The sequence below is a fragment of the Capricornis sumatraensis genome, chromosome 3 (genome assembly GCF_032405125.1).
Source record: "Capricornis sumatraensis isolate serow.1 chromosome 3, serow.2, whole genome shotgun sequence".
In the NCBI taxonomy this organism is placed as follows: Eukaryota; Metazoa; Chordata; class Mammalia; order Artiodactyla; family Bovidae; genus Capricornis; species Capricornis sumatraensis.
Window position 1 is genome coordinate 137732253 of NC_091071.1, and position 14574 is coordinate 137746826.

Genomic DNA, 14574 nt, shown 5'->3' on the forward strand with positions numbered 1-14574 from the left:
ACTCATTTACCTGACCTCTTTCTCTCTGCCATGTACCATAGTAGAAGCATGGCATATCAAGTCAATTGTACTTTCATTCTCTGATATGTAGAATGGGAAAAATGGTGCTTTTCTCATAGAATTTCTGATGACTCTTAAACCATATATGTAAGCTCTTCGAACAGTGCCTAGTGCATGGTGGTGTGTTAGTCATTCAGTCATGTCAGACTCCTTGTGACCCCATGGACTGTGGGCTGCCGGGTTCCTCCGTCCATGGAATGCTTCAGTCTTGAATATTGGAGTAGGTAGCCATTCCCTTCTCCAGGGGATTTTTGCGACCCAGGGATTGAATCCAGGTGCAGACAGATTCTTCACCATCTGAGCCAGCAGGGAAATCAGTCAAGAATTCTGGAGTGGATTGCCATCTCCCTTCTCCAGGGAATCTTTCTGACCTCGGGATTGAACCAGCATCTCCTCTGTCTCCTGTACTGTAGGCGAGTTCATTGCCTGCTGAGCCATCAAGGACGCCCACCTGCATAGTGAGGGCTATAAAGTATTTGTTAAATATATTTTAAATGATGTGACCCATAGTAGTTTCAACTAGCTTGCAGTTTGCTTTTAGATAGAGGCAAGGTAAGTCAAGGATCTTTGTATCATGTGACTGGTGGTGACGAGACAAGGACACAATATTATAGAAACATCACAGGACCTGATGGAAGGTCTCATATGGAAGGCTTGAAATTAATTTTGAAAGCCATGAGAATATATAATGAAAAAGGAAAATGAGCTGAGGTAGACCATTCCAGATTTGTGTGATGGAAGACTTCTCTGGCAGAAGTGTTGTGGGTAAATGTCAGGGGACTGGACTGGAACTCAGAAGTGGATATGCGAGTACCTGGCCAGAGGCAGCATGGCAGTTTGTTGTAATGGGATAAGCCCTGCAGAGGGATAGCACCCTTACATTCAGCAAGTGGCTGCCTCCAGGGGTCTGTTGACGTACATATCTCTGATGGCCATGATAGCACTGGATGTTGACTAAGAGACTGCCAAACTGTATTTCTGAGACAGTTACAGCTTTGGTTTGGCTACAGAAATGAAATAATAGTGCCAATGTTACAACATTGTAAATATGTATATGCTTTATAAATGACAAAATATTTTCCATATGCTATTATTTTATTTTTTTCTGATGCCAGAGGTAACTTGTTTCAGATAGAATAATCTTTCAAAAATGCAGAGTAAATGTGTATGATTTAGAGGAAAATAGCTTGAAGAGAAAGTCATTTATGTGTTTATGTGTGCATGTTTTAAAACAACCCAGGTTGTATCTTCATTTCTAATAATGTGCACTCTCCCAAGACTGTCAGAGTCCTTGGGATTGGATAACATTAGTGAAACACCTAGTGATCGGCTGGGTACACGGCCAGCAAAGCCATCCAGTGGATTGGGATCACCCAACAAATTTAACCCAAGTATTTTCCACTTTCTTTGTCTGTTATTTTTAATATGTAAAGTTTAGAGGTAGTGGAAATATTACTGACAAGGCAGGTATATTGAATTTTTTTATATTTCTGACACATCTGACATCCTGATGGTGATTGAGACTTCCTCCTGGTTTTTGTGGCTGTTGGCTTTTTCTATAGCTGCTTCCAGGTTGTCTACGGTTAGGGCATGGGGACTGCCACCTGACCGCCACTGAGACCCTTTGCCTGACCACTACTATGGAGAGTGAAGGACTCAGAGGAAAGGGCTTCGCAGGCTTCCCGTGTGTGTATCAGATATGAGTACTGAATGGTGTTTCATGAATGGTGAGCTGTTATTACTAAGGAAAGTAAAGAATGCCACAAAACAAATGCAAGATTCTCTTAAACTTACATCATCTTGGAAATTTTGATTCAAGGTAGTTATAAAAAAATATGATTCAGTATAAAACGTGTTTAATGTATACCTGACTTTTTAGTAACTTACTGCATAATTAAAGTAAGCAAATGGATTTTTGGCTGATATATGGGTGACTTTATTTAGGCACATTTTTGTTATTTTCTTTAGAATGAAACAATGCTGTAAAGTTTATAAAGTTCTCTATTATTGATTTTCAGTTTGGAGAGGAAATGAAAATTGGTATTATCTCATTTACTGAATGTCATTTGAAGTTTCTGAGAATCAGAGGTGTTACATACTTCCTCTGAGGTTGCTAGACCTCATGGTAGCATCTGATGAAGATGCTAATGTGAGCCTGTTAATTTTTAAAATCCAGATTAAATGCATTTAGCTGGCTGTCAAAAATCCTATGAAGGAAAAAGATCCATTTTCAAACTTTTAGGTGGCATAAAATTAGCTCAATAGCCAGTTGTTATTTAGTTACAAGCAGATGCATACATTTAAATGAATTCTGCAGTTTCACTCTCTTCCCAAAGGTGATAATGTGTTTTCCTCTACTTGTGAAATTGTTGTAATTTCACAGTCTTACTTAGATGTAATTGTGTTTATTAAGATTTGAGACAAATGATTCCTATTTTATTTTGTAGGATGCTGCCTTTGTTCTTTGTCTTTTAACTCCACTTGACAGTTGTTGCTAACATGGAATATGTATGAAACAGTTAAAAAAAAAAAGTAGTATGTTGTTAAATTCAATAGTTGAACCCAAAGAACTCAATATGGCAAATAAGCCTTTTTTAGTAGTATGTTAGTTCATTTGACATGTTATAAAATAGTCACATATTTCTCAATGTAATTACTAATCCGAAAAATACTTTTGTAAGTATAGTTTATTATGTTCTGTGAGAATTTAGATCACTTTTTTATTCTCTATGTAGACTGTAATATCATCAGATTATAAAAACTCAGACTATAAAAGTGACAGAATGCTATAGGCTGACGACAAACCACAGCAAACCACATCATGAATATTGAGGGACTCTGTTATAAATGCACTTGGTGACATTTATTATTAAAATATTTACTTGTCAGTGTGAAAACTAAAGGCCTTGGTATATTGCTTCGAGTTATGGTAAAAATAGAACAGACGGCACACACCATGTACTGCTAGGTGGAGGAACTGCACTGCATGTGTAAAGCTTGTGTGTTCTTGTGTGATGAAGAGCAAGGAAGAAAGAAAAACAGAAATTACCTGTGTGATGTGTTTGATCTTGATACTTTCTCTGTTCCTCTGTCAATCCTGTGATGAAGAGATTAAAGAGAAGCAACAAAGTAAAAGCAGAATAGGAATAAACAAGTCAAGTGGGACTCAGTCTGGGAGTCAGGGAACGCTAGCTATGAGACGAAAAGGAATCAACGTTTAACCTTCCATTGTGTAGCGGGCTCTGCGCTAAGCATTTAGGCATGTTAGGGATGTCATCAAGGGCATTAATATTCTACCTCCACCCACCACCCCAGTCACTCCTGAAACACACCTATGCACGCACACACTCAGCTTTACCTTGTTTGAGTATAACAATAGGTCTGAGTCCTCGAAGAGATATCGACGATGTGAGGTTGTGAAGAGCATGTGGCTCTTTTGATCCTGTCTGTTATTCCAGGTCATGGATATTGTAACCAAAGCTCTTTTATTTCCTTTTGATCAATGAGGTAGTTGTTGTTGTTGATTTTAATAATACTTTGACCTTTACAAGTTAAATATGAAAAAAGATTGAACTATGTTTTTAAAATAAAGCTTATACATGATATGTTTTCTAAGCAAATTCTAGTTTCAGATGTTCCTTCCTGATACCCACTGGGGAAGGAGTAGTCAGGGGATACTTGTGGTTACCAGACAAAGCCTAGTCTTTGAATTAGGAACATATCATCATTAGCAGTTGAGATGTAGTTATTTAAAAAAAAAATATGTGCACACCACGTCAGTGGGTCTATTTTCATGTGCTTTCCTCAGTTCATTTTAGAAGGTAGGTATTTGCCTGAGAAATACACTGCAGTTTGACCTCTCAACCACAGGTGCAAAACACATGAGATCATTGTCTTATTGTGTACATGTGTGCTAATTTGCTTCAGTTGTGTCCAGCTCTTTGGGACCCCATGGACTGTAGCCTGCCAGTCTGTACTGTCCATGGGATTCCCCAGGCAGGAATACTGGAGTGGGTTGCCATGCCCTCCTCCAGGGGATCTTCTCAACCCGGGAATCGAAGCTGTGGCTCCTTCATTGCAGGCAGATTCTTTACTGCCGAGCCATGAGGGGAAGTCCTTGCTTTAGCATTACTGGCAATTAAAGAGAAAATCTTTTCCTGTTAAGTCAAACATGGAAAGCTGGTAAATATTTACATGAATTTGTAAAATAAAAGCTGAGTGCTTCAGTTTTGAGCTTAATGGCAGTTCAGGCTGTTCTTCCACTCCCCTGGAGATTTATTCACATTTGTTTTTAAGCTGCTTCTTGGGACACATTGAGAAGCTTCACACCAGACAAATCAAAGTTGCCTATGAGAAAAAAATCAGACAAGGGCATGTCTGGGGCCACACTGCTAACCCTGCCCATCTCTCCATCCACATCCACCTTAGATTAAACTTCCACTCCTTCAGAAACTAAATCAGCAGATATTCCCTTTCAAAAATGAGCATGAAAAGGAAAGAGAAGACACATAATCTCCATTTCTAGAACAGAAGCAATTTCCCCTGGTGTTGACTAGAAAATAAGGAATGTCTTCCCCGTGATAACAAAATGGAGACAACAATATTAATGGTGAGAATGCATTGAGCATCATATGGGTTTATATTGGTCATTTATACTCTTTCATTAATAAATAATTTTAGTGTTCTAAAAGCACATGAAAAATCTAGCTACTTTTCATTGTTATATTAGGTATCTTTTTTTTTTTTTTGCTTCATTTCACATATTTTCACAAATATATGTTGGATGCCTATTATGTCTAACTCACTTTTCTAGGCAATGGAGTACAGCAAACAGCGAAACTGACAAAAATCATTGTCTTCTTTGAGCTTACAGTCTAGTAAAGTTTTCCTAGGGAGTTTTACAGGGAGATGGGCAATAAATAAGACAAATACAAGAAGACATAGCATTGAGGGGTGACAAATGCTATGAAGAAAAATGGAGTATGTGAGGTGTGGGAGTGGATTTCAATTTAGATAGTGTAGCCAGTGAAAGCCTGACATTTCAATAAAGTGTGAAGGATCGAGGAAAAAGCCATGCAGGTATCTGGTGGAAGACTGTATCAGGGAGAGAGAAGAGCAAAGGTAAAGACACAGAGAGGGATAAAGAAGAGGGCAGAGCAGGATAAAATCCTGAGAACAAGGGAGAGATAAGAGGTCAGAACCTTCACTGGGAGCCCGTCACCATACAGGGCATTGGGAGGACTTGGGCTTCATGCTGAGTGAGGTGGAAAGGTTCTGATCAGAGGAGGGATGCAATCCACCTTATGTCTGAGCACGGTCATGCTGGCTGCCATGTTGAAAGTGGATGGAAAGGGAGCACGTGTGGAAACAAGGAGCCAGGTCAGGAAGCCCTTGCAGTAACCCATTGGAGAGGCTGTGATATCTGGGTCCAAAGGTGTGACAGCGAAGGTGGTGAGACCTGGTCAAGCTCTGATCATATTTTAACATGTGTTGACAAATTGGATGTGTGTGAGGTGTATGAGAGATAATGAGAAAGGGGGATAAGAAAGAAAGAGGGATTAAGGATTATTCAGTCTTCATGTTCGGAGAAGGCTATGGCACCCCACTCCAGTACTCTTGGCTGGAAAATCTCATGGATAGAGGAGCCTGGTAGGCTGCAGTCCATGGGGTCGCTAAGAGTCGGACACAACTGAGCAACTTCACTTTCCCTTTTCACTTTCATGCATTGGAGAAGGAAATGGCAACCCACTCCAGCGTTCTTGCCTGGAGAATCCCAGGGACGGCGGAGGCTGGTGGGCTGCCGTCTATGGGGTCACACAGAGTCGGACACGACTAAAGCGACTTAGCAGCAGCAGCAGCAGTCTTCATGTTAGGTTAGGCAATTGACCACATGAGACTGGAGTTCAGAGAAGCTCTGGGTTGGAGATTTAAGTGTGAGGTTTACCAGCAAACTCTTATATCTTTGCCATGAGATAAATGTAATCACCATGCAAATTTAGGGGTAGCCTTTTTAACATTTTTAGAGATAAGGAAAAGGAAACTGAATGGAAGGGCCAGGGTATTGAGGATAAACCTGATAAAGTGGTGTCCTGGAAGGAAAGTAAAGAAAGTCATTTAAAAAGGAAGCAATGATCAACTGTGTCCTAAAATCAAACCAGAGACATGACTTTGAATTTAGCACTGTAGAAATTGTTTTTCATCTTGAGAAGAGTGGTTTCAGTGAAAGAGAGGTGTGAGATCTTGGCTGAAGTGGCCTCAGGAAAAGAATGGGAGGGTGGAGATTGGAGACTGTTCTGTGGACAACTTTCAAATTTTGCTTTAGATGGAAAGTGAGAAATAGGGTGGTATCTGTAGGGGTGAGTCTGGAAATGGCTGTTTTATTTTTTCGATGGGAAAGTTAATGGCATATTTGTAGACTGACCTTCTTGTGTGTATCTGGGGATTAGATGCCTAAATGCTGAGAGAGATCTGCAGGGATGGGAGTTTTGATTGGAAGTCAAGTCTGTTTGAGCATATCATTCTGGACCATGGGGTCTTAGGGAAATGTCAGTGCTCTGCAGGATGACATGAGAATACTGGCATCACAGAAGGAGAGCAGACGGGGCACCAGAAGATGGATAGAGCAGCAGAAGAGGAAGGCCTCCAAATTAAATATTGCCTATTTGCATTTTGCGTAAAGTTTAGATTACTGCAGTCTCTATAGAGTTGGTGAAAAAATCTTCCACATGCCACAGAAATTTAGTCTAAATGGAATCTTTACAGAATTGTTTTTAATAAAAATATAAAACAACTTTTAATGTTCAAGTCATCTCCGTGGAAGGAGTCATTTTGAATGGGTTCAGTGGTGGAGGAAGGCCTTTTTCATGAACTGGACAATTTGAAGGTCAGTCTGCCTCTGTTTAGGGACTAGAACAGAGGTTTACGTTAATTAACATATCTCTGTAACACTGTTACCAGGAACTGGGTCACCAGTAATGTAGGTGTTCTGAAGAATCAAGCAATCCAGCTAACAAAGACCTACAACATAGAGTTTAAATTGATTATCAATGTGGAAGCAAGTCTAAGACTGGGTATATTGTAGCTGTTGAGATGAAAACTGGATGGAGGGTCTCTTATCACCCAGCACCTGTGGTGCCAGTGGCTTTGTCTGGATGCCACAGATTTAGGAACTGATTCTCTTCTTTCCAGGAGGAGAGACTTTATTTCATCCATTCATACAGACATCCAGAGGAGGTTCTGCAGAGATCATTCCTGTCAATCATGGGATTGGGAGACAGACAAAGCAATTAATTAATCAGAGAGTTGATGAGAGTTGGGGAGCCTCCAGGTCTCACTGTCATCATCTTTGAGAAAGCCATGTATTGCCTGTATCTCAAAAGAGTAGAATACACATTCTTCAGGGCATAGCATCATCCTGGACAAACTGCAAATATTTCATAGTGCAGCCTCTCTTTTTACAGCTTTAGTTTCAGAAAATGCTTACAGTATGTTCTGAATCGGTGGAATGGCCCCTAGTACAAATGACTGTCACTCTGGGAAACAAAATCTCTTATCTGTGGTCCCACTAGGCAAACAGGTATAGAATTGTTCATATGTATACTGTGACCTAATGTAGATATAATAATAATATGGAAAACAGTGAAGAAGCTTAAGGAGAGATGGTTATGTAAGAGACATAGATAATGATTTATTTATGAGTTATCAATTTTAAGCTTCTGAATTACACTACTGATTGGTATTCTATGTCTCTTTTCCCTATCATTTCAGGTGCATAGGATACACTAAGACTTAAGAATGTAGCAAGAAGAAAAACTTATGCAAAACTGTTTGTAGTACCAGTAAAATAAGCCACTTTGCCTTGTTGATTAATATATTAAAATGAGTATAACAAGGATGTGATAGAATTCACCAACATGCAAAAATTGAAATCATATCACCAAAATAGTGATGAAATAGCACTTCTATCACAGTTTAAAAGTTGGTTTTATTTTTCTTTTCAGGATTAAAAGAGTTAAACTCTTCATTTTGGACAGATGATTAGAAAGATATAGTTCTCCTGATTATTTTTATACTAGAATAATCTTTCATTATTAATCCATTTAAGTCTTATCTCAAATCGGTTCATCAGTGCTACCAATTAAAAATAGAAAATGTATGTGCTCAATTTCAAGAATTAAAAATAATGCCTTGGGAGTAGCATTTTTTTTCCTGTGGTGAGAGGATTGTTGGGTTTTCCAATTAAAGCAGTCTCCATACTGGAAATGAGTAGTCAATTATGAAAATTATTTTTGAATAGCCAATTTGCATATCCCTAACTGTATTCATTTCTTTTGAAAGACTGAACTTGAATTTATGATGTTTTGATTGGTTAACCCTGCACTGGTGTTATTAATACTATAACTAAGCCAACAAGATTCCCTTATGAATGGGGCTTTGAATGCCTTACCTGAAAAATGTTTGAATGATAAGTAGGTTTGTTTTATTTAATGAATGAAAATATCTAAAGATTTACTAGCAGTTTTCTAGATTTGCATTTTGTAGACTGCCTTCTATTGGACTGACAGTAACTTCCCTGAGCCACCTACTGCACTCACATTTGGACTTTTCCACATCAGCTTTGGACTTTTCCACTTTTCCAATGAGAGACATTGGAAGTTTCTATCATGATGCTGTTTGCTGGCCAAAAATGTAGATTCATTCGGGGCTGTCTTTGCCGTTTATACAGCAATGTTTGCACAATTACGTGATTATTGAATGTTGCCCATATTTTAAAACAAATGACTTGAAGACTGACAATTAAATGTTTTTAATAGTAATGATGAGACACCTAGTTCTTCTATGAAATAAATTTGAGATGAAGATTGGAATAAATAAAGTCCTGACGTTTAGTTTTATTGGACTTAAGCCAGTCAACACGGAGTTGGTCATGAAGGAAAAGACCAAAATTACAGGCATGAATACAAATGGGAAAACTACGTGTACAAGATATGCACAGATTGTGTATAAATATACACATGTATGTATGACTCTGCTTATTATGGTTGTGTCTAAAAGGACAATTAGCAGTTTTATCATGTCTTTAGCTCTTTGACCCCAGAATGTTCTCTTCTACCCTGTTGTTCACATTTCATGGTTGACAATACTCTTAAAAGAAAGAGATGCTGATGTCTTGTTAGGCACATTAGAAAAGAAAGTGAGGAGGGGAGTGGGCCATTTCATTCCTTCCAGAAGGTTAGCCAAAAGTGGATCTCTATTCCAGGAATATACAAACAAACTGTTAATTGTTTCCTGACCATGACCCTTTCAGACATAATATTGAATTAAGAGTTGTGATACAGTAACATTAAAGTTTTCAGTTTTAAGAGGTCTTTTATAAAAAAAAAAAAAAAGGCAAATAAAGATCACAACGAGCTAGATAGTATCCATGTGATATGCGTGTCCTACAAAGTAATTAGTGTTACTGGATTTGTTTGTAGCTGATTGCTGTGTTTGACGAACAAGAACCACTCCACAAGATTGAGAGCCCCAGTGGAAACCCCGCAGGCCGGCAGAGCCCAGATGCTTTTGAGACGGAAGTGGCTGCACAACTGGCTGCATTTAAACCAGTCGGTGGGGAAATTGAAGTAACCCCTTCTGCTCTGAAATTAGGTAGGTGTATTTTTTAAGTCATCTGCTTTTCATCTGGTTGAAATAGATCATCTTGCTGTCTATGAGTTGCTTCCACTTTATGACTGACCCTGTTAATGTTTGCCTTTAAACCTGGACTGTCTTTCTCTAAATTATTTTTCACATAGATCTTTGCAGCTGCTGATGCTCAGGCAATGGATGCAGTTTCTTCTTGAACTGCAGGTGAATCTGAATCACATATCCTTGAACTGACAGGGGAGGAGTTAGACTGTAAATGAGGTGCTTCGTCTGTAGCATATGTGTGCTATGTGTACTCAGTTGCTCAGTCATGTCCGGCTCTTTGTGACCTCATGGACTGTAGCCCCCCAGGCTCCTCTGTCCAAGGGATTCTCTACCCATGAATACTGGAGTGGGTTGCCATGCCCTCCTCCAGGGGTGCTTTCCAACCCAGTGATCAAACCAAGGTCTCCTGCATTTCAGGGAGATTCTTTACCATCTGAGCCAACAGGGAAGCCCATAGCATGTGAGGACCACCTAAATGTTTATAAAAGTCCCTGAAAAAAAAGCAGTGGAAAATCCCATGGACAGAGGAGCCTGGTAGGCTCCAGTCCATGGGGTCGCTAAGAGTCGGGCACGAATGAGCGACTTCACTTTCACTTTTCACTTTCATGCACTGGAGAAGGAAATGGCAACCCACTCCAGTGTTCTTGCCTGGAGAATCCCAGGGACAGAGGAGCCTAGTGGGCTGCCATCTATGGGGTCGCACAGAGTTGGACACGACTGAAGTGACTTAGCAGCAGCAGCAGTAGAAAAAAAGTCACTTGGAAAAAAAACTAAGCGTTATCAAGGATTCCAGGCTAGAGATAAAAGATCACTTCCTGTTTTAGCCACTTCTCCACCAACTGTGTATCTCAAGATTTGAGGAGAAACATTTTGAAGTTAGTTTTTTATTTCTGTCCTACTGATTTATTCCAGGCAAGTGATTCTGTTCAGAATGCTCATTCGTTGCATTTGTTTTGAAGGTGTTGGTAGAAAGAGAAAATAAACATTCTTCTAAAATTTTAGTGAATTTCTGACTCCAAGATAAATAATGTCAATTTTGGTAATATCTCTTAAAGATTATGGTTTAACCTGACCTAAAATTAAGTTTTGAAAATCCACTAATATTGTGTTACTTAAAACTACTTTTTATTCGTATTGAATGTATGCATCCATTTTGAGGACACTCTAAGCACCGGTTATAGGTTGATTCTCAAGCTAGAACAGAGGTTGTTTTTATGCAAAACATATGCTTAAAATTGTAAAGACTGTGCATAGTATAATTTTTGCCATTTGAAACAAAGTATATTGTAAAGTTTATTTTACATGCCAGGATACTGAGTATCTATATATTTTGTACTGATTTTCTGGAAGGCATCTATAGTACCTGTTTTAAAATAAACCAAGTGGAAATGAATGACCTGTCATCTTCATAATTTCCCTCTATCTTTTGGAAATCAAGCTAGCAGAGCAGTTCTGCTGGACCGCAGACATTGAAGGGCTTAGTGGCAGCTTCTTTTCATCTGGAGCGAGGTTTGTGGCAACAGCAACCTCACAGCCCTATCATTCATTTGCATAATGGATGCCTTTTTATCCATTATGCAAATAGTATGGGAGGAAAATTAGGCAATAAGGGAAGACGAAAGGAGAAAATTGCTCTTGCTTGTTTTAATATACTATTTATAAGCAAGCTCTGTGGTCTTCAAAAGTCTCAACCTCAGAGTACTACCTGTGCCTGAGAATTTGTTTTTTCACCTTTCTCTTATGAGCTTTCTCAGGTTAAAAAAAAAAAAAAACAGGTTATTTTTCTTTAGCTTTTTCAGCTTCTTTTATTGAACCATCTGAGCAATACAATGTTCAATGTAGAAAGAAGAGCAAGTTGAAATTCCATATCTTTGAAAGTGGACTTTCTGCTTCTTCAATACTCATTTTGGATCAGACACAGAGAATAATATATATTCAGTGGTAATTATATTCTAGGCACAGACCTCAAGGCAGTGCACCAAGTATTCTAAACCCTGTACTCCTGGCAACTTATTAGAGCCTCACGATACTCAGTTGGGTTCTATTATCTCCCTTATTTAAGAGATGAGGAAACAGGCATTGAGCAGTTACGTGACTCCTCCAAGTCACATAGCTGTTAGGTGGCGAACTTAGCATTTGAACCCTTGCTGGTTCCAGGTCAGGAATAATTGTGCTGTGCTGTCTTTCATATGCTATTTGTAAAAGAATATATTGATATAATCTTCCTTAGAGTCATTTTGTGAATATACGCCAAATCCTGAAAATGCTTTACCCCTTGGCGTCAAATCCTGTTTCACTTAGTGTCATAGATGAAATGGTGAAATTGGCCAGCCTTCACTATTGGGTGGTCAGTGTTGCCTTCCAGCCATTCAGTCTGAAACGGTGGAGATCGCTGCTGTTTCTCCTTTTTCTTATCATCCACACTTTCTTTAGCCTTCATGTCCAGGAGCATTGAAGCAGGCCAGAGCTTTCACATTGATCTGCAGTAGGCTCATGATATTGCAGAGGCCTCAGACTGACCTCTTTCTCTACCACACCTGCTTTCCCCAATCCCTGCCTCTCCAGAGTGCCCTTCCTAAGTCACAAATCTGATTAGATAACTCCTCTGCTTAAACAGCTTCCAGCAGGTTCCCACTGTGAGAAGGACCGTGTCCAAACTGGTTAGTGAGCTGATACAGATGGTCCCTTGGAATTAGATGGAGAAATCTGGGCAGGGATGAATGACGAAGAAATCATCCCTTGTCTACTCTCATGGTTCTCTCAGACTCTGCACTTTACATTTCTAGAATTTTAAAAGCAAAGCAAAAACAAAAAAAGATCATTGTGTTTCTCAGATAGAGAAATAAGAGACAGAAAGCAAAGCCGCCAGCTTCGGTATCTGCCCATTCTGTTCCCTTCACTGTCCTCAGGGTAGGGTGTGGTTATGGCTTGGGTACAAAGAGATGGGAGCTCTACTTGGGAGCAGATGCAGGGTCCATGGGTAGCTCTTCTGAGAGGTGGCCTGGTTGTACTGCCAGGCCCACCCTGAGACCTTGTTTAGAAGACGAATTGGGCAGGGAGGGAGGGCTGTAGTCAGAGGAGGGGGAGCAAGTGTGTTTTAAGTATTCGTCATCACAGAAGGCAAATAAAATGCCAAACCCCAGCCCATCCTCTCTGCTTCCTACTCACTTCTCAGAGGCTACTGGAACTGGTTCTACTTCTCATGGGACTCCTTGGTCCAGACTGGTACAACAGACGTAGGGCTGATTGTCCCTAGTTTTCTCACTCTTGAGATCCATTCTTGACAATAGGGAATTTAACCGTGACTGGTTCACATGCTTTTTCTTACTTAAAGAGACACAGTTTAACAGATTTTGGGAATCAATACAATCTTCTCTTTATTGGTGATTGTTAATCACCAGTAGTGAAGGTTTTACTGATATTGAAATAAAAATGTACTCAACATTCAGCATAATTTTTATATCTCTTTTTCGAATACAAGTTCATCATCAACAGTATCCTACTAAAGATTCACAACCTTCCTCACATACATGCAGACAGTGGTTGGCCATACCTTTGTTTTCTTTATCTCCCAAGATGAAATAACTTATACACAGAACATGCAGAAAGTTCTTTTTCGGGAACTCATACAGATCCAGCCCCTCATTTTCTGCCCACTTTTATTACTGGCCGCTGTTCCACAGTCACTTTGACCTACAGCTACCAGAAGCCACTTCCTGTTGCTGTTTTTAGTCACTGTCGTGTCTGACTCTTTCGCAACCCCGTGGACTGTAGCCCACCAGGCTCCTCTGTCCATGGGATTTCCCAGACAAGAATACTGCAGTGGGTTGCCATTTCCTCCTCCAGGGTTCTTCCCAACCCAGGGATCAAACCCATGTCCCCTGTGTTTCCTGCATTGGCAGGTAGATTCTTTACCATTGAGTCACTTGGGAAACTCCACAGCTTGCCATTCACTGTTTGCTACTTTCTTTCAAACTTCTGTTTTGTAGTTAGAATTTCCTTCCTTGGCTCTCACTCTTTTGCCTCTTTTCAACTTGGTGAAATTGTGTGCACTTTTAAACTCAATTTCAAATATGACCTTGTTTGTGAAACCTCATCCAAATCTTCAAGACAGTATGGTAAGTATGCCATAAATCTATTTGTTAATTCTTCAACAAGGGATACAAAGATGAATAAACTTTCTACTGACTGAAAGAAATTCATAGTATTGCACCCTAAGTAAGCTAATGGGGAACATATTAAAATTTTTAGTTTGTAAGACAAATGTTAAATCAAGTGGGCAACCACATGATTCCAACTTCATTCATCTAAATTATGTAATACCATTTATTTTCTAATGGGTTTTCTAATGTAATGCTAAATGACTAAGTTCTGACTCAGCCCTACCTAGCAAATCTTTCTAGCACTTCAAGATTTTAATGTTTCTGAAGTTGACCAGTGCATTTTACTGTGTAGACTAGAGATTGTTAACCTGAGAGTCTATTTAATAAAAGGGAATGTCAAACAAACACCAGATAGAATAGCAAAGAATCATATCCACAGGGTCCTTTAGACTTTAGAATCATCTAGTTTAGGAATGTTCCAAGTCTTATATGCAGAACCCTACGGTACTTAACACATTTTGGAATTTCAGCAGACATTTTATTCTAGTTAATAACATTTATTGGGCATTTAAGTTCTGGATGCTCTTCTAATTTATTCACATTCACTCTTTGAACACATATGATTGGTTATGCTAACAGGGTAGAAAGGGATGCAGAAGGCTATTGAGTAGGCAATAGAGAATTCTAATACCACTTAGAAGTCTTACAGCAAAGAAACCTA

At 39.4% G+C, this 14574-nt stretch overlaps 1 protein-coding gene across 4 annotated transcripts in view; it reads left to right on the forward strand.

Annotated features, from left to right (window-relative positions):
• PARD3B (par-3 family cell polarity regulator beta) overlaps positions 1 to 14574 on the forward strand; it is a 1140922-nt gene that overhangs the window by 436161 nt on the left and 690187 nt on the right. For all 4 annotated transcript variants that reach the window (XM_068967371.1, XM_068967374.1, XM_068967373.1 and 1 more), the window contains exon 3: positions 9537 to 9708. In XM_068967371.1, coding sequence (XP_068823472.1) covers positions 9537 to 9708 — 172 coding nt within the window. The remainder of the gene's footprint in view (positions 1 to 9536; positions 9709 to 14574) is intronic.